The sequence below is a fragment of the Aristolochia californica genome, unplaced genomic scaffold, assembly GCF_029961685.1.
Source record: "Aristolochia californica isolate CCGP_79_NKW_82.1479 unplaced genomic scaffold, dmAriCali1.0.hap1 SCAF_12, whole genome shotgun sequence".
Lineage (NCBI taxonomy): Eukaryota > Viridiplantae > Streptophyta > Magnoliopsida > Piperales > Aristolochiaceae > Aristolochia > Aristolochia californica.
Genome location: NW_027181793.1, coordinates 31,129,778 through 31,155,835, shown reverse-complemented (window position 1 = coordinate 31,155,835; position 26,058 = coordinate 31,129,778). Strand labels below are relative to the sequence as shown.

At 42.7% G+C, this 26,058-nt stretch overlaps 4 protein-coding genes across 5 annotated transcripts; 3 read left to right on the top strand and 1 right to left on the bottom strand.

The window, feature by feature from the left end:
* Nucleotides 1–3,953: 3,953 nt before the first annotated feature.
* On the top strand, nt 3,954–5,512 carry LOC137946891 (probable WRKY transcription factor 50). Its single transcript, XM_068793176.1, has 3 exons — nt 3,954–4,201; nt 4,335–4,481; nt 4,808–5,512. The coding sequence occupies exons 1-3, from the start codon at nt 3,954–3,956 to the stop codon at nt 4,956–4,958; spliced, it is 546 nt and encodes a 181-aa protein (XP_068649277.1). The 3' UTR covers nt 4,959–5,512.
* Nucleotides 5,513–7,963: 2,451 nt separating this feature from the next.
* On the top strand, nt 7,964–13,432 carry LOC137946017 (small GTPase LIP1-like). The gene is made up of 7 exons (XM_068792165.1): nt 7,964–8,571; nt 9,912–10,003; nt 10,090–10,231; nt 10,347–10,651; nt 12,161–12,214; nt 12,316–12,449; nt 13,036–13,432. The coding sequence occupies exons 1-7, from the start codon at nt 8,481–8,483 to the stop codon at nt 13,244–13,246; spliced, it is 1,029 nt and encodes a 342-aa protein (XP_068648266.1). The 5' UTR covers nt 7,964–8,480; the 3' UTR covers nt 13,247–13,432.
* Nucleotides 13,433–14,147: 715 nt separating this feature from the next.
* On the top strand, nt 14,148–18,060 carry LOC137945682 (ras-related protein Rab7). Of its 2 annotated transcripts, none has more exons than XM_068791659.1 (7): nt 14,148–14,592; nt 14,794–14,820; nt 15,370–15,469; nt 15,558–15,704; nt 16,282–16,362; nt 16,441–16,586; nt 17,269–17,305. In XM_068791659.1, the coding sequence occupies exons 1-7, from the start codon at nt 14,540–14,542 to the stop codon at nt 17,294–17,296; spliced, it is 582 nt and encodes a 193-aa protein (XP_068647760.1). In that variant the 5' UTR covers nt 14,148–14,539; the 3' UTR covers nt 17,297–17,305. The 2 variants fall into 2 exon arrangements, with proteins under 2 accessions (XP_068647760.1, XP_068647759.1); XM_068791658.1 differs by lacking the exon at nt 17,269–17,305 and adding an exon at nt 17,752–18,060 and having other exon boundaries at nt 14,199–14,592.
* Nucleotides 18,061–18,934: 874 nt separating this feature from the next.
* LOC137946890 (pentatricopeptide repeat-containing protein At5g48910-like) lies at nt 18,935–20,878 on the bottom strand. The gene has a single exon (XM_068793175.1). It carries the CDS (start codon nt 20,876–20,878, stop codon nt 18,989–18,991), a length of 1,890 nt encoding a protein of 629 aa, XP_068649276.1. The 3' UTR covers nt 18,935–18,988.
* Nucleotides 20,879–26,058: the final 5,180 nt, after the last annotated feature.

The window sequence follows — 26,058 nt, the reverse complement described above, 5'->3', positions numbered from 1 at the left end:
TTATAATTGGTTTCTGGCAGAATGCAGTGACACAGGGTTGAAATTTTACTGAAAAAACCAATAATATCCCATCCAATTCTGCCATAAACTGAAAAAAGAGTTCCAGGGCAAGGGGGCCGGTTCTGTGAAGCTTGCAGTTCAAAGTTTATCACTTGCTGTGGCACAGGGAGAATGGCTTGGGTCTCCTGATTGCTTATAGACTTCAGCTCTCTCCCAATTCTACCCTTCATCCCGTCTTCCATGTGTTCAGGCTTTCCAATGGGAGACCGCCATGTTGCTGTTTCATTTCTATCGTACCTTGGCAGTTCCTCGGTCCTTCAACAACCTGGCAATTTGAAGAAACACTGGAGCCTTCACACTGAAGTAGTTCAATGGGACCACTCCATTATTGAAGATGTCACTTGGGAATTGGAAGACTTCTTTCCGTGTTTTCTAGGTTTTGAACCAGGAAGGCAAGGTTCTTTACCAACTCAATACTGATTTTTGAGCAAATCAGACCTTTTTATTTCGTCCAAATTAAGATCCTTAAAATTCTGCAGTTACTCACCTGGGATCTCACTAATGGATTGCTTGTTGGAATTCCAAGTTGAGCAGTTCTGCTTGGTTATTTTAGATAGTGGGAATTTCAAGAGGGGCCCTTAATCCTTATATTTGAACACAAATTTTTTTCTGTAAATTAACTTCTCATGAGATACTTATTGCTGCAAAAGCCAGGTTCGTGCGGTTGGCCTCTAATTCTTCCAGTACTGCTCGGAGACTAAAAATGGATTCATTGCACCCAGTTAAGCTTACGAAAAGTAAAACAACACGAACAGAGAAGGAAAGCTTCAGGAAAGAATTGGCGATGCCAGGTGTAGTAGCCCGTGAACTTGCTTCTCCTTTCATATTGACTAGCTTCGAAGGCGATGGTCAGTGTCACTTGCCGAATCTTGAATTGACACCCCTTTCACCGTCTTCAAAGGGTCGTAAATTCACAGCCCTTTTTTCTAAGTTAAAAGGTCAATTACTCACTTCACAGAAGCTTGTGCCCAGAGTCTGGCGTGATCCCAGGTATCTAACTACGGACAACGGGTAAGAGCTACAGAAAAAGAAAACGACTCTACCTGATCAATTGAAAGAAGCTTGGATTTTCATGTCTTGATTGCAGTAACAGGTTAAGGTTTACAGCTAAGCTGACTCTGTATTTACCTTCTAGATATTAATCAATCCTTAATCTGGATTCCAAACCAAAGGCGAATGGAAACCCTTCTTCACGATATTCTCAAAGAAGACAATTAACGAACACGCCATCGTAGAATCCAACAAAAGGCTGAACTTCTCAGTTCCTTCTGATCTTGGCAAAGACAAGGGTACCCAGGTTGACTTGACGTCCATCAGCTGCAGTATGGAGATACCGGCAAGATAGACTTAGTTTGCTCCCATCAACCACTACGAGTCAACCATTAATGATGTTATGTAACGCTAAAAGATCCTCTGTTTGAGATAAATACAGCTTGAATATTGTATGTTCTTCATCTCACACAAAGTCGTGTAGATTTGCTGAGTTCGTTCTTCTTCTCGGGGAAAGAATTCCGGATTCCCCATCAGAATATGCCGAAAGTGCTGCAAACATCATTTACTGACCCACATCCGTGACTACCCATTTGTGGGCAAGTTAGAATAGATTATAGAAGACAGCACTTTATGAAACTGACGTTAAAAATTTAGATTATCATCTTAATGAGCGGCCACTTTTTCTTGGATAGGAAGTTTCCTTTGTGTTCGATGAAATGCCCCACAGAAGGGACCTCCGAATAAGTCAATCTTATAGACGCGAAAGACATTTCCTAGCAGTTTCTGATCGCTGTACTCGTGATGGTTTATCATCTTCCGTGGGCTTCCAGGATATTGCTCGAGTTGTGCTTGCCAGTTGCCAAACCTTACCCTGTTATGTCACTCAGAAAGCTAGCAAGCGAAAAGACATGTGTTGGATGGAGCTTCTTCAGGCAACGGCCAATAAAACCTGCCTAAAAAACGACTGAGTCAAGCAAGAAACGATAAGATTTCTCTTGTTTCGGTTTGGAGCCTGAGGGGACAGGAACGGTGAGAAATCTCTCAGTATTTCACGTGGGTCCTCCTGTGGAAAATGAAGCCGAGGGATTGGCTAGATAGCTTTACGAAAACATGTCACGATTCTGACCGCAGAAGTCCTCTAATTCATCCCATATCAGTTTGAATTTTCAGCAAATCTCAGCTTCTTGTCTGAACAGAACGAGAGATTGAAAGAAGCCACTCCAGGTCTTTTTTTTTCCCTCATTTCTAAACAATTGCACTCTTAAAGATTATGTACGGAAGACTTGGTGTGAGGAGCAATTCTGTAAATAGAAAATCAAACTCTCATCCCAGAAGTGAGAAGGATGATATTTTGTATTTCTTCCATTCCCAGCCTCGTCCTGTCCTCTGAGTCGTCAGTGACAACAAAACCCACGCGAAAGACCGAAGAGAAGCGATTGACATCATTAATCTTTTCTTTTAATATTTTAGCCAAACGGTCAGAGTTGATGAAAACACCGTCTCTGCTCGAGTCTGTCGGTCAGATGACAACAATAAACCACAGAAACTGGAACCCTTCTTGACCTAAACAATGGCATCACAGCACCATTAACAACATCCCTACAAAATGCAAAAAGAAAAACTGATAAAAGATTAGCATCGTTTTCCGTAAAGCGTTTTGAGGTTTTCAACCTTGGTTTGAAGAGCTCGTCTTTTGCTCGAAATTCGCAGAAACAGAAGCCGCCTCAGGCCGTTATTAGCCCAACGTTGGCTTTTTATGTTGACAGAGGCCGAGAAACGTTAGGGAGAAGTTAATGTCATTGTAAAAATGATGCTGACCAGTGACAGATCTGGACAACAAGTGATAAGAACATCAATAATCAATGTGGGCGGTGTCACTCGCCGATCTATCACAGATTTCAGGGAGAGGCAGATCGAAAGGGTTTCATGGATGAGATTTTGTTGAGCTCGGCGACGTCGTGTCGTGTCGTGTCGTGTAAACTAAGCATCATCAATGGCGCCCTCCACACCGTTTAATTCCGGGCGGCGGTCAACCCCTCTTATCGTTCCGAGGGTCGGGTCGGGTCGGGTCGTGTCTCTGTAGCGGTATTTAACAGGAAAAATATAAGCCTAATTAATCCATTTGCTAAAAAATACGCTTTGATATCATTTGGGCTCGTGAAACTCAATTTAAGTGGATCCAATTAACCCTAATTATTATTGTATAAATATTCATGTGTCAGTTAGAGATAAATGGGCCGTATGCATAAGAAACCCAGGTCCATTAAAAAAGAGATCAGGTTGTTGACCTGGTCTAGATCCACTGAACCAAACGGTTGGTCGAGAGGATCCCACATCCTCTACGTGGTTAAAAGAGTTTCGAAACTTGTCAAGACTGGACTTTGGATAGCACGTGCGCGAGTTTGCGGGCCGCCAAGGTGGGACAGGGTTGAAGGAATCACCTTTTGCTGACGAACTCACACTCTCTCTTCCTCCTCCGGTTCTCCCTCTGTAATTAACAGAAAGCAAAACCGTAGTTCGCAGCCTAGTCTCTCTTCGAGTCGCCGTCATGGTCGTCCTTTCCTTCTCTCTCCCCCACTCATAGAATTCCAACGTCAAGCTGCTGACGCAGGAGGGACCAATGGTAACGTCATGAGCACATGATACGTGGCAGCAGAGAAGAAGCTTCGTCCTCTCCTTGGGCGAAAGTACGCGCGAAGCTGCACTAGCCTCTCCTCTCAAGTCTTTAAACCACTCTAATGGCGTTCGGGGATATGGTTTTATATATAGGGGATAATCACATCGTCTGGTTGCTTACCACTTGTTAGATATTGTGAAGTTGACGATCATGACTGTTGGGAATTCATGAGCCTGTCTGTCAGAAACACAAATTAATCTAGCGAGTGGGCAATATGAGCGGAATGGCGGGCTTCCCTTACTCATCTGAGAACTTCTCTGATGCCCAATTTTATGCTGATTTTCCGGCTGTTAATCCGGATAATCCACCCCTCGAATGGTCCGATTATCTCGTCTTGCATGAAGGCTCCGAGGAGGATTCCTCTTCTGCCATGATGGGTTTTTCAGAAAGTCCAGTGTTTTCCATGGATAATAATAATATCGATGATCAGGGCCTGATCAGTACAGGGACTGTCTCCGCAAGTAGTAAACCGTAAGTGTTTTTTCTCGGCTTTTTTTTCTTTTCCTTGCTTGGTTCTTTTAATGGAAGTTTGCTTTTCCTCCTTTCTTTTGTTCATCCGATCTTTCCCTTATTTTGGCTGTTGTTTTGCTTGTACGTATGTCAGAAATGATGAAACTCAGGCGACGAGAGTTAGGATGGATGCCGGATTTAGAGTTGCATTTAGAACAAAATCTGAGCTCGAGATACTGGATGACGGATTCAAGTGGAGAAAGTATGGGAAGAAGACTGTAAAGAACAGCCCAAACCCAAGGTAAGTTAATTGATTCGTATAACAGCTTTTCTATTATCATTAATTATTACAGCCAAATGAGTTTTCCATTTCGATTCTCCCTCTCGTTTCAGTCCAATTAATAATGCTACCTTCCTGAAAATGACAAACCTATAAATTGGAATCTTCGTCGCTACTGTTAGTCATGAACAAAGATGAGAACAATGTGAAAAAATCCTTTTTCACAGTGTTACAGATGAATTTTATTGAGAAATGGAATGAACCGACGAAGCATTACCATTTCTTTTTTCTTTCTGGGGATTAAGGAAACCGACTTATCTGACATAGATGACGACGGCTGTTAACAGGAACTACTACAGATGTTCCAGTGGAGGGTGTTCGGTGAAGAAGAGAGTAGAACGCGACCGAGAAGACCCGAGCTACGTGATTACAACGTACGAGGGGATACATAACCACGAGAGCCCCTGCGTGATCTACTGCACGCCTCGGCACATGTAGCCACAGCCGCTCTCGACCAAGCCAACGACGGGGCCATGGAACTTTACAGGCGACGCACTCGTCCTCATTGTTCCCGGAAAGAGGTCGAAGAAATGTACTTAGGTAGGTGATGATAGGATGTAAATCAGCTAATCAGAAGACCTGAAGTTCGGAAAATTCTTTGCTCGGGCTTCCCTCAATCGTCTGGTCATCTATATATTTACTTGACATTCCTGTCATGGAGGTTATTTGATGAACTTATGGAACTGCTTGCAGTCCTCATAGCAAGAAAATCAGTTCTAACACTGGGCCAGGTGACGATAGGAACTAGGAATCAATTTTTTGAGAAATTTAACCCAGAACAAAACCCATTATAGAATGCAGTTCAGATCAGGGTTTTTTTTTTTCGAAATCAAGATACTTTCTTGTTTGTTCTGGGAAAGAATTCTCAGGGTATTAGCATCAAGGCCGCCAATGTCATGTTGACAGTCTCATTCATCACAAGCGGCAGCTTCGCACTTAGATCTGCTTGTTCTTCATAGTTTTTACTTTTTGCTGTGCTCTTTTGCTGCTGTATCTGGTTTTTTACAGTACAGAAATAAAATAAATTGGTCCCCTTCGCAAAAAAGCTGCATTGACAGGCATAAATGGCTCTAGAATAAGCGTGAGATTCCCGCGGTTTCATGATGAGACAATCAAGAGGTATCGCTTGAACAGATATTTTCCTTTGTAAAATGTATCTGCCTCCTGATCTCTACGTAGTTCATAAAATAGAGGAAATCGCTTTGTAAGGTAGAACGTTACCTCCTAACACACACTTTCTTCTAAAGCTAAGCACAAGGCTCCTAGAAACAATTGGACCCTTTATTTGCCTCCTTCCCATGCTAGCAAATGTTGCCTTAACACAAGTAAGGACAATTACAACCTCTTACTAGTTCTAGTGTTGAACTTAGACCTCTCCTATGAAATGGATATGGCCTATAATTGCTTACTATATGAAAGTTTTAGGTAACATCTTGTTAACTACGTTTGTAATCGATATAAGTAATTTTTTTATGCCAATTAAGCAAAAATAAAAATGCAGTTCTATACTTTCAATCACCATATAGGAGTATATGTAGAAACCGATAACTCAGATCATCTTTGTATGACTCTTTTTCTCTTGGCCGACTTCTCTTCTTTTCTGATGGAGATTTGTATCATTCCTTCAGAATTAAGGAACGTCTGGTTTTGGGAATTGATGGTGCTATATTTTTATTATTTGAACATAATGGACATGTTAAAATTATTAGAAAGATGTTATGATTAAGTATTATAAAAATATATACTTATTTATTTTATTTTTATTTTTTATATAATTATGTGCTAATATTATTTTTTAATAGTAGCAAATTAAATATAAAAGATTAAAAAATTCTTATGAAAAATCATAAAAATAATAACCAAATTAAATTAGTGAAAATTGAAATTTACAATGTGATGGTCAATATACGAAAATAAGTTAAACACTGAAATAATAATGACAACAATAATAATGATAATTATAACAATATAAGCAACCAATCTCAAATTATAAATAGGTCTATATGATGAAGTTACCTAATTAAGTTTGGGACATATCTAGTAAGAAAATATGTTAATTTAATCTATAATTTAGTAAAAACTTAAATTAATTTTTTAGGAAAATAAAATAATAATTATTAAATATAACTTTAAAAATAAAAACTATGCACAAAATTTATATTTTTAAGTGGGTATTTTTATAATAATAGGAAAAATTGAGGTATCGATTCACAAGGATACGTATCAATTGATCCAAGTGGAAGCTTATCGACACATATGAAATTTTAAAAAACTTATGAAAATGGGTTTAATTATTAATAAAGAGGGTTACGACTTGTAATTATCGTTTCCTAAGTTTTAGAAACAAATAAATTTTGGAATTTATCGGTAGATATCAGTTACAGAGGGTCCAACCTAAACCTAACCGTATCCATAGTCCTATCGGTACATATTTATCGTATTGGCCAATACGCTTCCCATGTCGATTAATATAATATTATAACCCTAGTATTAGTGCTATCCTTATTAGGATTATTAATTTCCTATCACTAGGGCACATATGAATTTGGCCCCAATGTCGGTTCTCCTTATTGAGTTTGCTAAGCAAGGCTATGAACTTCATTACTCATTGGGCTGTGATTATCACACTCCCCTCAAGTGGAAACCATTGCCATTTAGTAATCACAATTTTTCAACTTAAAACAAATCTTCCTCTCATGTATGTGCTAAGGACAACAAAATGATCAAGTAAACAAACAAACTCACTAGATTATTAATCTTGAAGTTCATAATGGTTAAATAAAGAAATTAAGATGCATTCACCTTTTTTTGCAAAAATTACAGATACATATACCTTTTAGTATATGAATTCATCGATCTTTCGATCATGATGTGCTTCCAGGGATAATTCTTGCACGAAAAGGGATGATAAAGAAAGGTGTAGAACCCTCACTCCCTTTATTTGTGTATCAATAGGGAGGATCCCCTACCTTCTCCTCCATCAATGGTGGGGAGGGTGGAGGATCCTCCTTCGCTATAGAGAAAATGTATGGGGGAGAGGGGGGTAGACCCTTGCCTTTCCTCCCTTATATGGCAATGGAGAGTTTGTTTCCCTCGAGCCTGCCCCTTCTCCTTCTCTATCGCTATAAGTTGGGATCGGAGAAGTAGAGAGCCTCTCGGATTTTTTTATTTAAATACATTTATTTTTATTTATGATGTCATCTGATTCAGCTGAAGGTCAAACCCAGTTGAACCGGGTGAAATCGGACCCGGTCATTTCACCGAGTTGATGACCAGGTCGGTTTTATTTTATTTTTTACAATGCCTTTTTTGCACTCTTCAGGAACATGTTTCTTTCAAATAATATAAATGGACTGGGAAACGAATACCTGAAAAAGCGTTTCCGGGAAATCAAAATCCGCAGAATTGGTTTAATGTTCTTCTTCCCCAAAATTGCTTCTACCCGACTCGCTTCCGCTCGACTTGCTTCCGCCTGACAGTCTTGGGCTCTTGGAGAAGTTTCCGGCGACCTAATTTCCGGTTGTCCGGATCCCCAGCGACAAGCAATACGAGAAAGGTAATACAGCACCGCGGCCGACGCCCGTCAACTGTAGCAATAATAAAACATCGTCAAGAATAGCGCCGTCAGCTCCAGCTTTCTTCTTCTCCGATTCAGTAATTCATTTCCACTCTGCTTTGGATCTAGCTTTCAGAAGATTGGTTTTGTACGTCGAGACCAAAAACTCCAAGGATTAGTTGCAGAAGCGTAAGGTTGATTAGTAAGAGGAGTTCATCGAGAGCTTTATCGGGAATTGGGATTTTTCTTCGATCTGGCGAGGCACTCGGGCATTTGATGGCAGATTCGAATTTTAAAGTGGAATCTCTAAGACACATTGTTTGTGGCATTTCGAGGGGGTTTATCCTTGAGATCTTCTTGCGGTTGGGTGTTGATTATAACTGAGTTTGCGAATCTGAGCAATCATGTTTTGGCGTGAAAGAGAAAGGGAGATCAAGGAGCAGAGTGGCGGTCCTCCCTGCGGACAGGTCCGTGTCCTTGTTGTTGGAGACTCAGGTACTTCGATTTTGATTATTTATTTCCAACCTTGTTCTTGGAACGAACAATAAGGTTGGGTTTCTATTATTTTTCATTTTAAATGAATCAACTACAATATATCAACGAAATACTGATTTTCAAGGCTATAAGTCGCCTGGAATGTGGTCGAAATGTATTGTGCTCTTTGTTTTCCCATTTGTATTAGCTGCTTAAATTCAGGTCATATAAGGACCGTTGAGTATCGTATGTGTGTTTTTCCATGAGAAAAGCTTTGATTACACAATACAAAGATGCATATTACACTGCTACTCAATTCTGAGCTAAATGTCAAATGATTCGTCTACACCAAGTTCGAGGAATATGATTATTGTTCCAGTTATTAGTCCCTAAACTTTGAATTTGTAACAGGTCGGTGTAGCACTAAGCAAAAACTTATTACTCTGTTCTCGACATTGAATTGGATTGATGAGACAAAACAGTAAGATAATCCATGTTAAGTCAGGTCACCGAATTTAAACAACATAAGCGGGTCTATAGTTAGCTGATTTTGAGGATCGCCCATTCCTTTATAAGCAAGCACTCCCTTTGAGGATGTGGGACTGGTAAAACTGTCAGATATCTGACTGATATCACACAGTATGTTCTAATATTGGGTGATCTCCAAGGCCACTCTTCTTTATTAGTCATTTTGAGAGGGTCGTCATTATTGAGGTGCAAAGTAGTTGTGCAGAAGATCCATAGCCTGTTACTGGAGATCATGCCCTGGCTTTCATTGTATGCTTTACTCCTTAATGGACATAGAATTTCAGAAAATGACAATCATGGATATATATGTTGCAAACTGCTGCAAGCTGTTTCGTAATTCCCTGGGAGTATTCATTGACATTGGATCTGATTAAGGGAATATGGTTTGCCAATGTATGAGTTTCAGAGGTGAGAAAGATTTTTATCAGTATAAAAGAAGCTTGAAGATGTGAGATTTTTGTCAATATAAAAGTAGCTAGATATTTTTCTAATAAGTTACCTATATACCTCCGATTGATCACATTTACAATATATCATTAAACACAACATCTCTCTCTCTCTCTCACACACACACACACACACACACACACACATATTTATAACCCCTTTTTGACCTAATATACTATATGGCTTGGAGGGAGCTCTGGGGCTGACTTCTTGCTCCTTGCCAGATGGTAAAACCCAACTTTGTATGAAATTATGCATCTTGCACAAAAGAAGCATTGAGCAGTCGGAAATTTGTATATATTCAGTGCTAGTGTGGAAATTAGCTTCTTCACTTCCCTGCTATGGGACAGTTTGATCACTTGAAATTCTCTTTTGTCTGTTTGCAGGTGTGGGGAAGACATCTCTTGTTCATCTAATTGTGAAGGGTTCTGCAATTACTCGCCCTAATCAAACAATTGGATGTACTGTTAGTGTGAAGGTGATTACCTACCAGCTAATTGTTTCACTTGGATGACCTCGAGCAAGTTTTATTAAATCTTCATTCATTTTTATCTTCTTGCTCAGCATACCACTCAAGGGAGTTCTGGCAGTTCTTCAAGCAGTATCAAAGGTGATGCAGAAAGGGACTTCTTTGTTGAGCTTTGGGATGTTTCTGGGCATGAGCGATACAAGGATTGCAGATCTCTTTTTTACACACAAATCAATGGTATCAAAATGTACTTCTATGTGCCCATCGTGTTCCGTATCCATCTTGTCAAATGTATGCTGTATTGATAGTTGGCATTTGTTTTGTATTGTTCTTCCCTGTATTCTTTGTGTAGGTGTAATCTTTGTTCATGACCTTTCTCAAAGAAAGACAAAAACAAACTTGTCGAAGTGGGCAGCAGAGATTGCAGCAACAGGGACATTCTCTGCTCCCCTAGGATCAGGTGGGCCTGGTGGTCTTCCAGTTCCTTACATTGTGATTGGTAACAAAGCAGACATTGTGGCCAAGGAAGGAACTAGAGGAAGCAGTGGAAATTTGGTTGATGCTGCCCGTCAATGGGTAGAGAAGCAGGGTTTGCTTCCATCTAGTGAAGAAATTCCCCTTGTAGAAGCCTTTCCTAGCAGTCGAGGACTTGCTGTGGTAAAAGCTCCTCTTTTAATTTGATACTTTGTTTTCAAAATGTTTAGGTGACACTTTGTTCGTTTCATGCCCAGTATTTTCCTTTTGAAAGTAAAACCTAGCCCAAGTTATATCTTTAGTTATGGTACTGAGTTCTGATTGAAAAGTTTGAAGTTGCCTTGTGGACTTATGGAGTAACACTTTTCTAAAGACCCTGATTTTTGTTTGATGTAGCCAATACCGGTGCCTAAAGTAAACTTTGTGCAGTTCCATTCACATCTAATTTGTGTGGCAAATGTCCTTTTTGAAATGATCTACATGCTCTAATTCATGTCACTCTTTTATTTATTTTTAAGAATAGTCTCACATGGATTTAAGATTAGAAAAATATTGTGCTCATTACTTGAGAGGAGGTGTCCTAACTATTGCTAGTCATTTCAAGATGGATGAATCTAACATTGACAAAGTATCAGAGCGAGTGCCTTTACATGGGTCTCCACCCAAAATTATCCAGGTGTAAGAACCACAAAAAAGGCTCACACGTGAGGGGGAGTGTTAAAACAGTCTCACATTGATCCAGGATTAGAACGATCCTTTTGCTTATTAGTTCAGTAAAGGCGCCTCTAAGTTTCTGCTAATCATTTTTGGGATAGACCTGGATCCAAATTTAACATAGTATTAGTATAGTGTGCATGTTTTATTGAGCCTCGTTTGTGCCCCATTTAATTTGTATCGTATTTATGTTATCCACTTCTCAAGCGTATTGTCAGTTTATCTAGTCTTGGACGTAAGGGAGCATTAGTGGGAATATTCCTACAGAGTCCTGAAAGTCAACAAAAATCCATTTGTTAATTAGTTGGAAAAAGGTCTCTTAATTTCTGCTGGCCGTTTTAAAATGGACCTCGAACCAACTTTAACATTTATGAAACTTAAGTGGATTGCTTATCCATTATTAGGAGGGTTAGATCCACACAATCTCAAATTGGGAGTTTCATGCTCTGGCCTCCCATAATGGGGCTGTCTCAGTTGGATTTAGAATGAAGTTGCAGTTGTTGGGGGTGGCAGATAATGGATGGCCTATATAGATACCGTACCGGGTGATCCTCTCATGGATTTACTTATAACTTCTGGCAGATTTATTATGTATTTTATATGATATGCAGAAGGTCTTAAAACAGTTTTCTTAATATCATGTTTTTCTGTATATAAATTGGCTGTCTCATTTCTGATTATATTGAAAAGGTTTGGTGTTGTTTTGGGAAAAGTAAACACTTTTTTTTATTAGATGTACTTACTAGAGCTTTAGAAATGTCTCTTCTTTTCCATGAGTAGCTTATACCTCTTTGGGAGTTCGCTCCTCAGTGTCTAAACTAAACCATTGCAATTTATATAAGAAATAGAAGAGTTATAATTTCCTTCTTTCTAAAAACTTCATTGGAAAGTAAATTTAATGGTAAAAAATTTTTGGGTTTAAACTTTGATATAAATCATTTTCAAAATATTAACTATCATTGGTTTATTATTTGACAGGCTGCCAAAGAAGCCAGGTTTGACAAGGAAGCAGTAATCAAATTTTTTAGGCTGGTCTGTCCTGGTTACTATTGTAATCTTGCTTGATTACTGTCTATTCTTGGCAGACAATTAGCTTTTAATATAGTATTAGTGAAAAACGTATGGTTTTGCAGTTGATTAGGAGGAGATATTTCTCTGACGAATTGTCAACATCAAATTCATGGTCGACACTGCCAATCCAGAGGTCCATTCATTCGTCAGCAGACAATTTACTTGATGATGAGGATGAGTTCCACAAGAATCCAAGGTTCGTGCCTCCACCGATGAGTTAGGTTTATATTACTTTCCTGATTTCCGTTGTCATGATATTCTGGAGATGTTGTCCCAATATGCTCCATGCCAGTTCTCTTTCTGTCTTTCTTTTAGATAGCAGTGTCCTCCAAGAGGGCTTCAAAGAAAAAATGGATTCTCTACCAATTTATTGAATAAGCATACTGTGCCATACAAATGCTGACTCCTGAAGCTACATTTAAAGATGGATCTGTATGCTTTCCAATAATATTTATGGTGCAACATATATGAGTTAGTCGTTTGATTTCCACTCTTTGCAACAACTAGCAGCCTCATGCAGTTTTCTGATACTGGCAAATACCCTCTTTGACCATATTCTTTGGCTGCTCTGCACTAAATTTTCTTCAGTTCACAAGGGTAGAAGCTTGTGATCTCTTTATAACGACTGTTTACCACCTATTACATAGGATGGAAGAAGGTCTCAAATTTGGTGTTGAGCCATACGGTGTCTACTAAATAAATCTTTTCAGTTGGGAATGCAGTGAACTTATCAAGAAATGTCATGACCTGTTTTTTTTGTTGTTGTTGTTAAATATTGGCAGCATAAACGGTGATTTTTACAAGTCCAAAGCACTTCCTCCACTTCCTGCTCAGCGAAATCTCACTCCGCCTCCAACTCTTTACCCTCAACAGCCCATGTCATCCTCCATATCTGAAGGGCATAATATGAGTAATCTTCCAAGATTCATCACCATGAATACCTCTCTGGAGATGGGCAATACAAAATCAAGACGTGCTGACATCAACGTCTGATTTATCTACTTGGAGCATGCACTTGGTGGTGATGATTTTTTTTTCCCCCCTTTTATGCGATACACACCTGTAACTTGTTCGATTGTCTGTGTGACTGAGAGGGTTTCTCTCACCCATGTTTTCAGATGTTGAGAATGTATATTGATTGTTGATTATTAATGAATCAAAACCTGATGTGATTCTTTACGATTGCAGTAAGTTCTACAGGGTTCGTTTTGTTATGGTTAACTAACTTTTTTTTCTTCTTCTGAAGAACTGCACACAATGTGCACAATCCCAGTTCATTTCCAATGTCAACTACATGAGCTAACAAGGACAGATGTTGCAGAGCTTACCGTGCCAAACCTGGTATCAAATGGAAAAAGAGGGAAGGGTCCCCCTTGTCACATGACTAGTGAGAATTGAGAAAAGCACCGAGGCTTCCTTTTCCTCTTATCAGTCATTGTTGGGGTTGATACATAGATTTCTTGCTACATCATTTATAGGCAATGCAAGGCCAAAAGAAATGGAAATGAACTTTTCTTTCTTACACTTCTTTTCTATCTTAGTTACAAACATGTTGCATGCTTGCCCCTACCCCATAACGAACATGCTAAAATAGAATAACAAAAAAAAACCTAATATTGTTGTTAGCGTCCATTTAGAGAATAATAATGCTAAAAACCACAATTGTTGGGTTGAGATTTATTAGTCTTATGGAGTAATAAAAACATTGGGCCCTTTGAACATCGAGGCCCACAGCAAGGCGCGCCAAAAGGTTTAGGTAGGATCCCTAGGCCCCACCAGCCGCTGTCCATTTAGGACGAAGCGTGGGCTCGTCTTCTCCGCAATAATCGCGAAGGTTGTAACAAGGGCACAAGGAGAGGCGCCGTGCCGGAACGTGTGAGGTCCAATCCTAAAAAAAAGTAGGAAATTGCACGAGCTTTGTCTGAGTCTGACTCTGACCTGTCTTCTTTTTTATCTCCAGAGCCTCCTCTTCACGACCTTCTTTCGGTTTGATCCCTCCGTTCCCTTTCATTTCTGTTGCTAGTGAAATAAATATTTTCCTTTTGATCAACAACATTCGCTCCGAATCCGGCGGTCCAGCGCTCGAGCCTGAGCCTTTTGCACCTTCGCTCGCTTGCATGTCCCCGTGCTGCCTACGTGCCTGATACAGAGGAGAGAAAGCGAAGCCTCGAGAACTACCCCTCCCCTTTCTTCTTCCTGTTTCTTGTACTTTCCGTTGCTGAACCTGAAAGCTGAAGAATTACAGAAGCGCGATTCAGAGTTTCGTTTTCCTCGATCTTCTCCGCAATGTCAATGCGAAGGCGGACCTTGCTTAAAATCATCGTCCTCGGTGACAGCGGGTCAGTAGTTGTTTTCCTTTTTAATTTTCGCTGATTACTTTTATTAACATTTTTTTTTTTTTTTTATGATTTCGTTTTTGTTTATTCGAGCTTTGTTAGACTTTTTGTCGTCATTGTTTCGCTGTTTTCCAGAATTGTAGGTTTCTTTGATTTGCGTTTAGAAGCGTTTGACGGTTTTCGTTTTGGTTGTCGATTTTGCAGGGTAGGGAAGACGTCCTTGATGAATCAGTATCCTTCGTGTGATTAATGGATCTGTAGGAGCTGGTTAATGGTTTATTTGTTTGTTTTAAGTGATGTTCGTACTTCGAGATTGCAGTGATTGATGACTGTTACTGTTGGACGTCGTGTTGGTTCTACGAGGATTATGTAATTTGATTAAATTTTCGCTAAACTCTTTGCTTCTTGTCTGAATTTTCTCTGTTATGCTATGATAGTCAGTGGATTCAGTTCCTCTAGATCTTGATCCACACATTTCCGGACTAATAGAAGATTATACTGGTGTTATAAAAATCTACTCGTCTTTGTCTGATCTGATCACCTCACGAGTTGGAGGCAGAGCGAAAGGTTTAGTACCTGTTTGGAGATGCTATAATTTAAGGTTGGCTAGTAGAATATCGCTGTTCATTGATATGCCAGGGAACGAAGTGAATATGTACTTCTATTACTATGTTTACTCGTGCTTTTAGCGTCTATTGTTGCTAGGGTTAAAGTTTCAATACATTGGATCGGCATTCTTATTTGGGCTGAAGCAGTCATTGTCCTCAACTGCCTATTTAGATATGTGCACAACAAGTTCAGCCAACAGTACAAAGCTACAATTGGTGCTGATTTTGTCACTAAGGAACTTCAAATTGATGACAAACTAGTCACTTTGCAAGTGAGCTCTCTTTTATAAGATATGTTACTATTTTTTCTCTCTTGTTTTTTTAAACATCTTTATGAATTTATCCATGTGTTGGTGCTAGATCTGGGACACGGCAGGGCAGGAAAGATTTCAAAGCCTTGGTGTTGCATTTTATCGCGGAGCAGATTGTTGTGTTCTTGTATATGATGTCAATGTGCTAAAATCATTTGATAACCTTGATAATTGGCATGAGGAATTTCTTAAACAGGTATATGCTGTCTTCGTCTTAAAACTTTGGTCTTGCTTTTCTTCTTTGTTCCTCTATGCTTTTTCTTTTATATATTTTTTTGACATCCACCCTCAACCTTTTTAAGCTCATAAAAAATTTAAGCACCACAGAGGATAGAATAGTTTACCTTAATTCAGAAATATGTCATTTGCTTGTATTTTCCATGATATAGTCGATCTTATTCTCTTGAGATTACTTCAGAGCCTTATATTTCTCCTTTTAAGCACTCCATGCATACCTTTCTACCAGGAAAGTATATGTACTTGAGTCTTGGCACATTGTGGCAGCCATCCTAGATGGTTTCTTGTCAAAGGAAGGCGCCTGCAGAACTAATCTTAGTTCTATAGTAATCTTTGTTCTTGATATGCATGAAGGAGACAAGATCTAGCCTTCAAATCATAGCATCAGCATAGTCATGCAATTTGTGTAGAGGGGTGTGCTGGATTCTTGTTGATTCTCACCTTTTTGTGGTATCACTATAATCAGTATTAGGTGATTCTTTTATTAATAGTTTGCCAATCCTTCTGCTGTATTATGATTCTCTCTTATACTCCAGGCAAGTCCATCAGATCCCAAGACATTTCCATTTATTTTACTTGGAAACAAAGTTGACATAGATGGTGGGAACAGTAGAGTGGTAAAGTCAAGAGATCCCTTGAGTTCTTTACTTTTTTGTTTTTGACATCATTTTAGATATCTAACATCTAGTATACAGGTTTCTGAGAAAAAAGCAAAGGAGTGGTGTGCTTCCCGGGGAAATTTACCTTATTTTGAGACCTCTGCAAAGGAGGATTATAATGTTGATGCCGCCTTTCTATGTGTTGCAAAAACTGCTCTTGCTAATGAACATGAGCAGGATATGTAAGTATCTCTTGTGGGCCTATAAGTTTCATCTTTTTTTTGGGTTCTGAATTCAATTCCAGGTGTGCAGTTGCCATTGAACATGAGATTAATATATAAATATGTCTTGTGAGGGTTTTTTTGGTTGCTATCCAATTTCCAGTGTTTCGTCCCAAAAGTGTCACTTATATCATGTTTATGCAAGATTGGCTGCTGAATATTTTGATGTCACCTTTTGATTTACTTGAACCCTCACTTGAGTAAAACATTTTGTCAAAAATTGTTGTAAAGCAGAGTGGCTCAATGGTTGGGGGGTTGTTTATTCTGGTCCAATGTCTTGGGTTCATGGTTCACCAACAGTTGAGTGTGTTTGCTTGTGTATTCATTCTGAAAAAAAAAAAAAAGACTGAGCAAGATGTACCCTGAGACACCTTACATGTGCATCCATAAGGAAGACAATTGTCTAGCCAACTCGCTTGCATGTAATGGGGTTCGTTTTCAACACTTAGTTGTTGGCGACTTGGTCCTAGATGGCCATACTCAGCATTTTTTAAAATTTTTTGATGCAGTTCCCCATCCTTGCAGTTATTTAAAAAATGAGATAGAGAACTTACATGAAAGGACAGATTTATTTGGAAAAGAATTCTTTATTGTTGCTTGATTGCAAAGATAAGCGTATATAAATCTGTTAGATGTCTTGCAGGACAGTCTCCATTTCTATGGAGTTTTAACCTTGATTTAGTTCTCAGGTATCTGCTTACATAGCTTTCCTATGCTTTTTCCTCCCTCCTATTTTCAGAAGTGTTTAATTCTGATTATTTCATAGTATTGCACAATTGACTGTCTGTTTTATCCCACATATGGTGGTACTATATACTAGTGTAAACTAGTGCCTCGTATCAATGTAGTTGTTCAATAACAGGGTTGATTTCCATTTTATTTTTTAGTGTTTGCTGCCTCCCAATGCATACCAATCTGTTTCAGGCCCTCTAATTAGTTTGTATCATCTGTCAGTGTGGTCTTTGTTATTTGCTCTTTTCCTTTTTTTTTTGAAGATGTGTTATTTGCTATTTTCTGTTGCCATCTATTAATCCTTTTGGATTGCACGAGACTTTGAGTCAATAAATCTTGCCTCTCTTTTTGTAATCCTTTGTTTCAATAGCTCAAATTTATGTTCCTTATGCAGCTATTTCCAGACCATTCCAGAACCAGTTCCAGACACCGAGCAAAGAGGAGGTTGCGCTTGTTGATGTTAGCTCCTGTGATTATACAGAAGCAACAAATGCAATTACTGTTTTTTGAATCTTCCAGTTTGCCAATTCTATGCTGGGGTTTTCTTTTTGTTCTCCTACACCTTGTGGCCAATTTTTTTCAGTGTACCACATGTATACTAACTTCCATTAAAGACCTCTTGAATTTTATTCTTGCGGGTGCTGTATGAATGACAGATGTTTTTTCTGGAAGAAACTCAAAAGTATGAGTCAAATTGAAGAAAGCACGACTAGAATTGTATTTTTGTTCATATGGCACAGCCTTGACCAGGGTAAATTGGTTACCTATCTTAGCAGACTAGTGTTAAATTATTAATTCTAAGTTAGCAGAGTAGTGTTAGTTACCAATAACCCCATTAACAAATCAAAGTAATATGTCTAATTAGTTTACAACTATTCTCCAAAGTAGCATAAATTATGACTCATGCTTTAACAAAATGGTCACAGTATATGGTCTAAGACCAACGCTTGAGTACTAAATGGATGTATGGTTCGATTTGTTGGAATGTTCTGGTTTAGTAGAAGAAGCTGAGAAGCTTGTATTAGAAGCAGATGCCAATATTAGAAGCAGATGATGTGATATTGGAAGCACTACTTGGTGCTTGTAAAATCCACTGCAACTCTGAGATAGAACAAACCTGCAGCCGAGTGTCTCATGGAGTTAGCAGTTCCGGCATAGTGGCTGCTATGTGCTTCTATCAAACATGAATGCATCTTTGGGAGATTGGAAGGTTGTTGCTAAGACATAAGAAAATATCCTGGTTGTAGCAGCCTTGTTTTTTTTTTTTTTATGGATTAAGCCATGAATACTTCGTAGAGGATGATTTGAGCCAAAGAGTATGTTGGAGGAGTTGACTCCCAATTAGTTGAACCCAGCAGCATAAAGACCAAAAACCTCAAAATACTGGAGAAAGAGGGCATTCTTTCGCATCACAGTGAGAAGATCGCAATTGAGAGCTGAAGATTTTTGTACACCGACTTGAATCTCGATAAAGAAAGACAGCCAATGGCTAATACATTTGTTCATTCTAAACATCGTCTGCAACACTATCTGCCGACATTGATAGGATTTATAAATGGTTCCATGAAACAAAGCATGATATCTTTACAGTGTGAAATTGTAGTAGAAAGATTGGGAGCAGAAAAAACAAGCTACCAATAATCCATACACGAACATAATCCATTCTTGAAATGGTGGAAACGGTTTTGATCCCTGACTATGATTTCCCTGTTATAGAGTTTTGATACGAGTTTTGTAGCAGCATGGCAATCTGAACAAACCCTAAGGTTTTTAATGATGTGTATTGTGCTTCCAGGTTCCGTATTTATCAAGCCAAATGCAATTGCCAGTTTTTCACTGTGACGATATAGTGCAGTTTCTTTCTCCTCCTCCTCAATATCAGCCAACACCTGGGTCGTGTCAGGTGTATATCCTTCTTCCTCCAATCTTTGCCTCATCTCATCTAACTTAGAATATATCACTCTAGTACAAGGATGGGTCATGTCCCCTGCATGAAATTCATGAGCCTCATCGTTCAGTTCTATTGAACTACATCCAGCTATCTTCTTCAATCCCCTCTCTCTCATCAAGTTCCTCACAGATTTCACATCTTCCCATCTACCTGCTTGTGCATACAAATTCGCAAGAAGCACATAACAGCTACTATCATCAGATGCCAACTCAATAAGTTCCAGACCCATGCGCTCACCTATATCAACATTCCTGTGAACTTTACACGCACTTAGAAGTGCCTTCAACACCACTAAACCGGGTTGCTCTTTCATACTCCTCACTAATCTTTCTGCTTCTTCCAGCCGACCAGCACGACCCAGAAGATCAACCATGCAGCCATAGAGCTCCATTGTGGGCTTAATGCCATGAACTTCCTCCATCTCCTTAAAATACTTCACTCCTTCATCAACCATTCCACCATGACTACAAGCCTTCAGCACACCAACAAAAGTTACATCAGTAGGTTTAACTCTATTTCTGAGCATATCTTGGAACATATCCAGTGCCTCCATTCCTCGGCCATGCATTGCCAAACCACCAGTAATTGCATTCCAGGTTACTACATTCCTTTTGGAGGGTTCTATCCTCTCAAACAACTCCATAGCACTGTCTATACTTCCACACTTTGCATACATGTCTATCATTGCTGATCCAAGAAAAACATTCATCTCCATCCCAGCATTTTCCACATAAGAGTGAATCCATTTGCCCAAACTTAGAGCTCCCAAGCGAGAAACAGAAGGGAGAACACTCACTAATGTCTGCTCATCAGGCCTTATTCCTTCCTTCTGCATGGTCTGAAAACAATCAAGTGCGTCTCTGTACCTTCCTGAATGCACATAGCCTGTCATCAAAGCCGTCCACGAAATTAGGCTTCTTTTAGGCATTTCTTCTAAAAGCTTTTTCGCCACATCAACTTCCCCCATTTTCGCATATCCATCAATGATGGCATTCCACGAAGCAACCACCCCACGGCTCAATTCAAAAGCCTGCTGAGCAGAATGTAAATCTCCACGCCCAGAATACAAACTAACTATTGAGCTTGCAAGATAGGAGTCAATCTCCCCAGATTTAATAATTTGGGCATGGATCTGTTTCCCTTCTGCATTTAATTGAGACCTAGTGCACGCCTGAACCAAAAACGAGAAAGCAAATCTATTGAGCTGGAACCCTTCATTCAGAAGTTGGACGTAAAAGGAAACAGCAGACGGAGGGCATTCGCTTCGAGAATGGCAGCGGAGCATAATATTTTTGGTGAACAGACTCGGATCCTCGGTTATGCGGAACACTGATTGAGCATATTGCAGATTAATCGAAGAGCTTGCACAAAACTCAATGAGAGCGTTAACAACGCCAATTTCTTGGATTAAACCAGTCTTAACAAGAATTCCATGAACCTGGTGAACCTCTTCCGTGATTTTACACATTTTGATCAGAGAAACTGTGGCCGGAACGGTGTATCGATTCGGTCTCCGAGAGGCAGGGTTTGGGTCAGAGATACTTCTTGGGACCGTTAAGTTCGTTGCCATGTTTAGTCTCGTAATTTCCTCTCCTTTCCGAATTCCGAATTCGAAAATTTAAACGACCAAGAGAACGTAGATCGGATGGAAGAAAGAAGATGAAGCGAACTCTCCACCACTCCTGAATTCGAAAATTTAAACGACCAAGAGACGTAGATTGGATGGAAGAAAGAAGATGAAGCGAACTCTCCACCACTCCTGCAAGGGGGGCAGGTGCCTGGGAAATGGCCTTGCGGACAAAACCTGTAATAACTAATAACCAGTTTTCTGGTCTGAATTACAATAGAAAGTATAGTATAAAAATTAAACAAATGCTTACTTTATAATATAAAAATAGTTAATTAAGAGTGCCCGGTGCTCAGCTTCTCCTCAACAGGCATCTCACAAAAATCCTCCTCTTTTCTCTCTTCTCTCGTCTCCCCGAAAGCCTTGAAACATAGAGACTGAAAGGAGCGATGGCAAAAGAAGGCAGACGTCTGCAGCCATGGATGGCGGTGGTGCCCGCCTATGTCATCTCTCCAACGAAATCTTCTAACATCCCAAACTTGGACACCATTTTTGAGGAAGCTTTCGACGCCGAGGAGGATCCCGATGAGTGACGCTTTGGGTCGATTTTTTCTTCCCTTCCATTCTCTTCTAATATGTTTGCTAAACATGACCGGAGTCATCTGAGCATCTCTAGACGGACTATGTTAGAAGAGGGAGTTTTGAAGCTCGTAGTCTCCACGCCCATAAGAGGAACGGAGAGAGATTTGTAAGGCTTGTTGGTGGACAGAGGAAGTTGTTATCTTTTGTTTGGCTCCCTAGAAATCACGAGCCAGAACGGAACCTTGTATAGTCGATTTGAGCAGACCACTCATAGCATAATCTTGTTTGCTATGCTAATATATCGATTCACCATGTCTTAATAAAAACATGCATCACAGAAGGGTGTTACGAAGAACGACAATAAAGAGACAGGTAATCACACGACACAAAATTTTACGTGGTTCGGCAAATTGCCTACGTCCACGGGAGCTACAGAGAATTTCATTTCAAATCAGAGAAATCACAATATAATAGAGAGACTTATCTGTAACAGCAGCAACGTCGTCCCACTGTCCCTCACAACAACGACTCTCTGTTGACTCTACCAATAACACCTAGAACGCCTCCTTGCTACATCTACCAACAACACCTGAGATGGCTCCCTGCAGCCTCTACTAGCAACACCGGGCATGCCTCCCTGTTGCGTCTGTTAGTAGCACCTGAGACGGCTCCCTGCTGTCTCTGTCAGTAGTACCTGAGATGGCTCCCTGCTGTTGCCTCTGTCAGTAGCAACTGAGACGGCTCCCTACTGCATGGCTCTGTCAACAACACCTGAGACGGCTCCCTGCTGCCTTTGTCAGCAGCACCTGAGACGGCTCCATGCTGCCTCTGCCAGCAGCACCGGGCACACTTCCCTGCTGCATCTACCAGTAACACTTGAGACGACTCCCTATTGCCTCTACTAGCAACACCGGGCACGCCTCCCTGCTGCGTCTGTCAGTAGCACCTGAGATGGCTCCCTGCTGCCTCTGTCAGCAGCACCTGGCACGCCTCCCTACTGCCTCTATCAGCAACACCTGAGACGCCTCCTTGATGGCTCCCTGCTGCCTCTGTCAGCAGCACCTGGCACGCCTCCCTGCTGCCTCTATCAGCAACACCTGAGACGCCTCCCTGCTGCCTCTGTCAGCAGCACCTGGCACGCCTCCCTGCTGCCTCTATCAACAACACCTGAGACGCCTCCCTGCTGCCTCTATCAGCAGCACCTGGCACGCCTCCCTGCTGCCTCTATCAGCAACACCTGAGACGCCTCCCTGCTGCCTCTATCAACAGCACCTGAGAGTGCTCCCTGCTACTGCCTCTATCAGCAACACCTGAGACGGCTCCCTGCTGCCTCTGTCAGCAGCACCTGAGACAGCTCTCTGCTGCCTCTACCAACAGCACCGGGCACGCCTCCCTGCTGCCTCTGCCAGCAGCACCGGGCACGCCTCCCTACTACCTCTGTCAGCAGCACTTGAGACGGTCCCCTGCTGTCTCTGCCAGCAGCACCGGGCACACCTCCCTGCTGCCTCTGTCAGCAGCACCTGAGACGGTTCCCTGCTGCCTCTGCCAGCAGCACCTGGCACGCCTCCTTGCTACATCTACCAACAACACCTGAGACGGCTCCCTGCTGCCTCTACTAGCAATACCGGGCACGCCTCCCTGTTGCTTATGTCAGCAGCACCTGAGACGGCTCCTTGCTACCTCTGTCAGCAACACCTGGCACTCTTTCCTGCTGCGTCTGTCAGTACCACCTGAAACAGTTCCCTGCTGCCTCTGCCAGCAGCATCGGGCACGCCTCCCTGCCGTCTTTGTCAACAGTACCTGAGACGACTCCCTGCTGCCTCTGCCAGCAGTACCTGGCACACTTCCCTGTTGCATCTACCAGAACAACTGAGACGGCTCCTTGCTGCTTCTACTAGCAACACTAGGCACGCCTCCTTGCTGCTTCTACTAGCAACACTAGGCACGCCTCCTTGCTGCGTTTGTCAGCAGCACCTGAGACGGCTCCCTGCTGCCTCTGTTAGCAGCACCTGGCACGCCTCCCTGCTGCGTCTGTCAGCAACACCGGAGACGGCTCTCTTCTGCCTTTGTAAGCAGCACCTGGCACGCCTCCCTGCTGCCTCTATCAACAGCACCTGGCACGCCTTCCTGCTGCCTCTATCAGCAGCACCTGAGACGGATCCCTGCTGTTGCCTCTGTCAGCAGCACCTGAGACGGCTCCCTGCTGCCTGCCTCTATCAACAACACCTGAGACGGCTCCCTGCTGCCTCTATCAGCAACACCTGAGACGGCTCCCTGTTGTTGCCTCTGTCAGCAGCACCTGAGACGGCTCCCTGCTGCCTGCCTCTATCAACAGCACCTGAGACGGCTCCCTGCTGCTTGCCTCTATCAACAGCACCTGAGACGGTTCCCTGCTGCCTCTGTCAGCAGCACCTGAGATGGCTCCCTACTGCCTCTGCCAGCAGCATCAGGTACACCTCCCTGTTGCCTCTGTCAGCAACACCTGAGACGGCTCCTTGATGCCTGCCCCTACTGCCTCTGCCAGCAGCATCGGGCACACCTCCCTGTTGCCTCTGTCAGCAACACCTGAGACGGCTCCTTGATGCCTGCCTCTGTCAGCAGCACCTGAGACGATTCCCTGATGCCTGCCTCTGTCAGCAGCACCTGAGACGGCTCCCTGATGCCTGCCTCTGTCAGCAGCACCTGAGACGACTCCCTGCTGCCTCTGCCAGCAACACCAGGCACGCCTCCTTGTTTCGGCGGCAGTGCTGAAACCCGAAACGATGAGAAAGCTCCTCTGTAACTGAGTCCCGAGCTTTCTCCCACTGGCCGCACACACCGACACAGAGATCCAATGTCTTGAGAGCTTCTCTACAGCATCAGTGTCGATGCTCTCTCTTGCGCGTCGACCGGAGAGACGCTGCAGCGTCTCTGTTTCTTCTCAACAGAACACCGTCGTCCAGAAGCACCGGCAACGGCGTCGTCCTTCTCGAACCCTCTCTTTCAAATCCCGAATGCCTCTCTCTTCCGACGCTGTTGCCGAATCTCAGAGCACCCTTCCGGCAACAACGCCGGGTCTCAGAGCTCCCTCTTCCGGCAACAGCGCCGAGTGGCAGTGCTCAGGCGCCGAGTCCGAGTTCCTCTTCCAGCAAGTCCTGAGGCTCTGTTTCTTGGCGACTTTCTATTTCTACGCTCGTCCTCTATCAGTCCCGAAGGGGGACAAATCAACATACAGGGAACTTAATTTTCCCTTGAGTGCAGTACACACTAGCGGCACCTGAGACAGCTCCCTGCTGCCTCTACCAGCAGCACTTGGCACGCCTCCCTGCTGCATCTACCAACAACACGTGAGACGGCTCCCTGCTGCCTCTACTAGCAACACCGGGCACACCTCCCTGCTGCGTCTGTCAGCAGCACCTGAGACAGCTCCCTGCTGCCTCTGTCAGCAGCACCTGGCACGCCTCCCTACTGCCTCTGTCAGCAGCACTTGGCACGCCTCCCTGCTGCCTCTAGCAGCAGCACCTGAGATGGCTCCCTGCTGCCTCTGTCAGCAACACCTGAGATGGCTCCCTGCTGCCTCTGTCAACAGCACCTGAGACGGCTTCCTACTGCCTCTGCCAGCAGCACCGGGCACGCCTCCCTGCTACTTCTACCAGCAGCACCGGGCACGCCTCCCTGCTGCCTCTATCAGTAGCACCTGAGACGGCTCCCTGCTGTCTCTGCCAGCAGCATCTGGCACGCCTCCCTACTGCCTCTATCAGTAGCACCTGAGACGGCTCCCTGCTACCTCTGCTAACAGCACCTGGCATGCCTCCCTGCTGCATCTACCAGTAACACCTGAGACGGCTCCTTGCTGCCTCTATTAGCAACACCGGGCATGCCTCCCTGCTGCGTCTGTCAGTAGCACCTGAGACGGCTCCTTGCTGCCTCTGTCAACAGCACCTGGCACACCTCCTTGTTGCCTCTGTCAACAACACCTGAGACGGCTCCCTGTTGCCTTTGCCAACAGCACCGGACACGCTTCCCTGTTGCCTCTGTCAACAGCACCTGAGACGGCTCCCTGCTACCTCTGCCAGTAGCACCTGGCACGCCTCCCTACTGCATCTACCAGCAACATCTGAGTCGACTCCTTGCTGCCTCTACTAGCAACACCGGGCACGCCTCCCTGCTGCGTCTGTCAGCAGCACCTGAGACGACTCCCTACTGCCTCTGTCAGCAGCACCTGGCACGCCTTCCTGCTGCGTCTATCAGCAACACCTGAGACGGCTCCCTGTTGCCTCTGTTAGCAGCACCTGGCACACCTCCCTGTTGCCTCTATCAGTAATACCTAAGACGGCTCCCTGCTGCCCTTGAGACGGCTCTGAGACGACTCCCTGCTGCCTCTGTCAGTAGCACCTGAGATGGCTCCCTGCTGCCTTTGCCAGTAGCACCGGGCACGCCTCCATACTGCCTCTATCCATACTGCCTCTATCAGTAACACCTGAGACGTCTCCCCCAGCAGCATCGGGCACACCTCCCTGTTCCTGCGATAGTGCCGAAACTCGAAACAGTGAGAAAACTCCTCTGTAACTGAGTCCCGAGCTTTCTCCCACTGGCCGCACACACCGACTCAGAGATCCGAT

What these genes read in the sequence shown, in the direction of transcription:
- LOC137946891 (XM_068793176.1), top strand. Translation starts at nt 3,954, where the DNA reads ATGGCGGGCTTCCCTTACTCATCTGAGAACTTCTCTGATGCCCAATTT. An exon ending in GTCTCCGCAAGTAGTAAACC is followed by an intron (nt 4,202 to 4,334) that starts GTAAGTGTTTTT and finishes TACGTATGTCAG; the next exon opens with AAATGATGAAACTCAGGCGA. An exon ending in AAGAACAGCCCAAACCCAAG is followed by an intron (nt 4,482 to 4,807) that starts GTAAGTTAATTG and finishes GGCTGTTAACAG; the next exon opens with GAACTACTACAGATGTTCCA.
- LOC137945682 (XM_068791658.1), top strand. Translation starts at nt 14,540, where the DNA reads ATGTCAATGCGAAGGCGGACCTTGCTTAAAATCATCGTCCTCGGTGAC. An exon ending in ATCGTCCTCGGTGACAGCGG is followed by an intron (nt 14,593 to 14,793) that starts GTCAGTAGTTGT and finishes TCGATTTTGCAG; the next exon opens with GGTAGGGAAGACGTCCTTGA. An exon ending in ATGAGGAATTTCTTAAACAG is followed by an intron (nt 15,705 to 16,281) that starts GTATATGCTGTC and finishes CTTATACTCCAG; the next exon opens with GCAAGTCCATCAGATCCCAA.
- LOC137946017 (XM_068792165.1), top strand. Translation starts at nt 8,481, where the DNA reads ATGTTTTGGCGTGAAAGAGAAAGGGAGATCAAGGAGCAGAGTGGCGGT. An exon ending in CCTTGTTGTTGGAGACTCAG is followed by an intron (nt 8,572 to 9,911) that starts GTACTTCGATTT and finishes GTCTGTTTGCAG; the next exon opens with GTGTGGGGAAGACATCTCTT. An exon ending in TAATCAAATTTTTTAGGCTG is followed by an intron (nt 12,215 to 12,315) that starts GTCTGTCCTGGT and finishes ATGGTTTTGCAG; the next exon opens with TTGATTAGGAGGAGATATTT.
- LOC137946890 (XM_068793175.1), bottom strand. Translation starts at nt 20,878, where the DNA reads ATGGCAACGAACTTAACGGTCCCAAGAAGTATCTCTGACCCAAACCCT.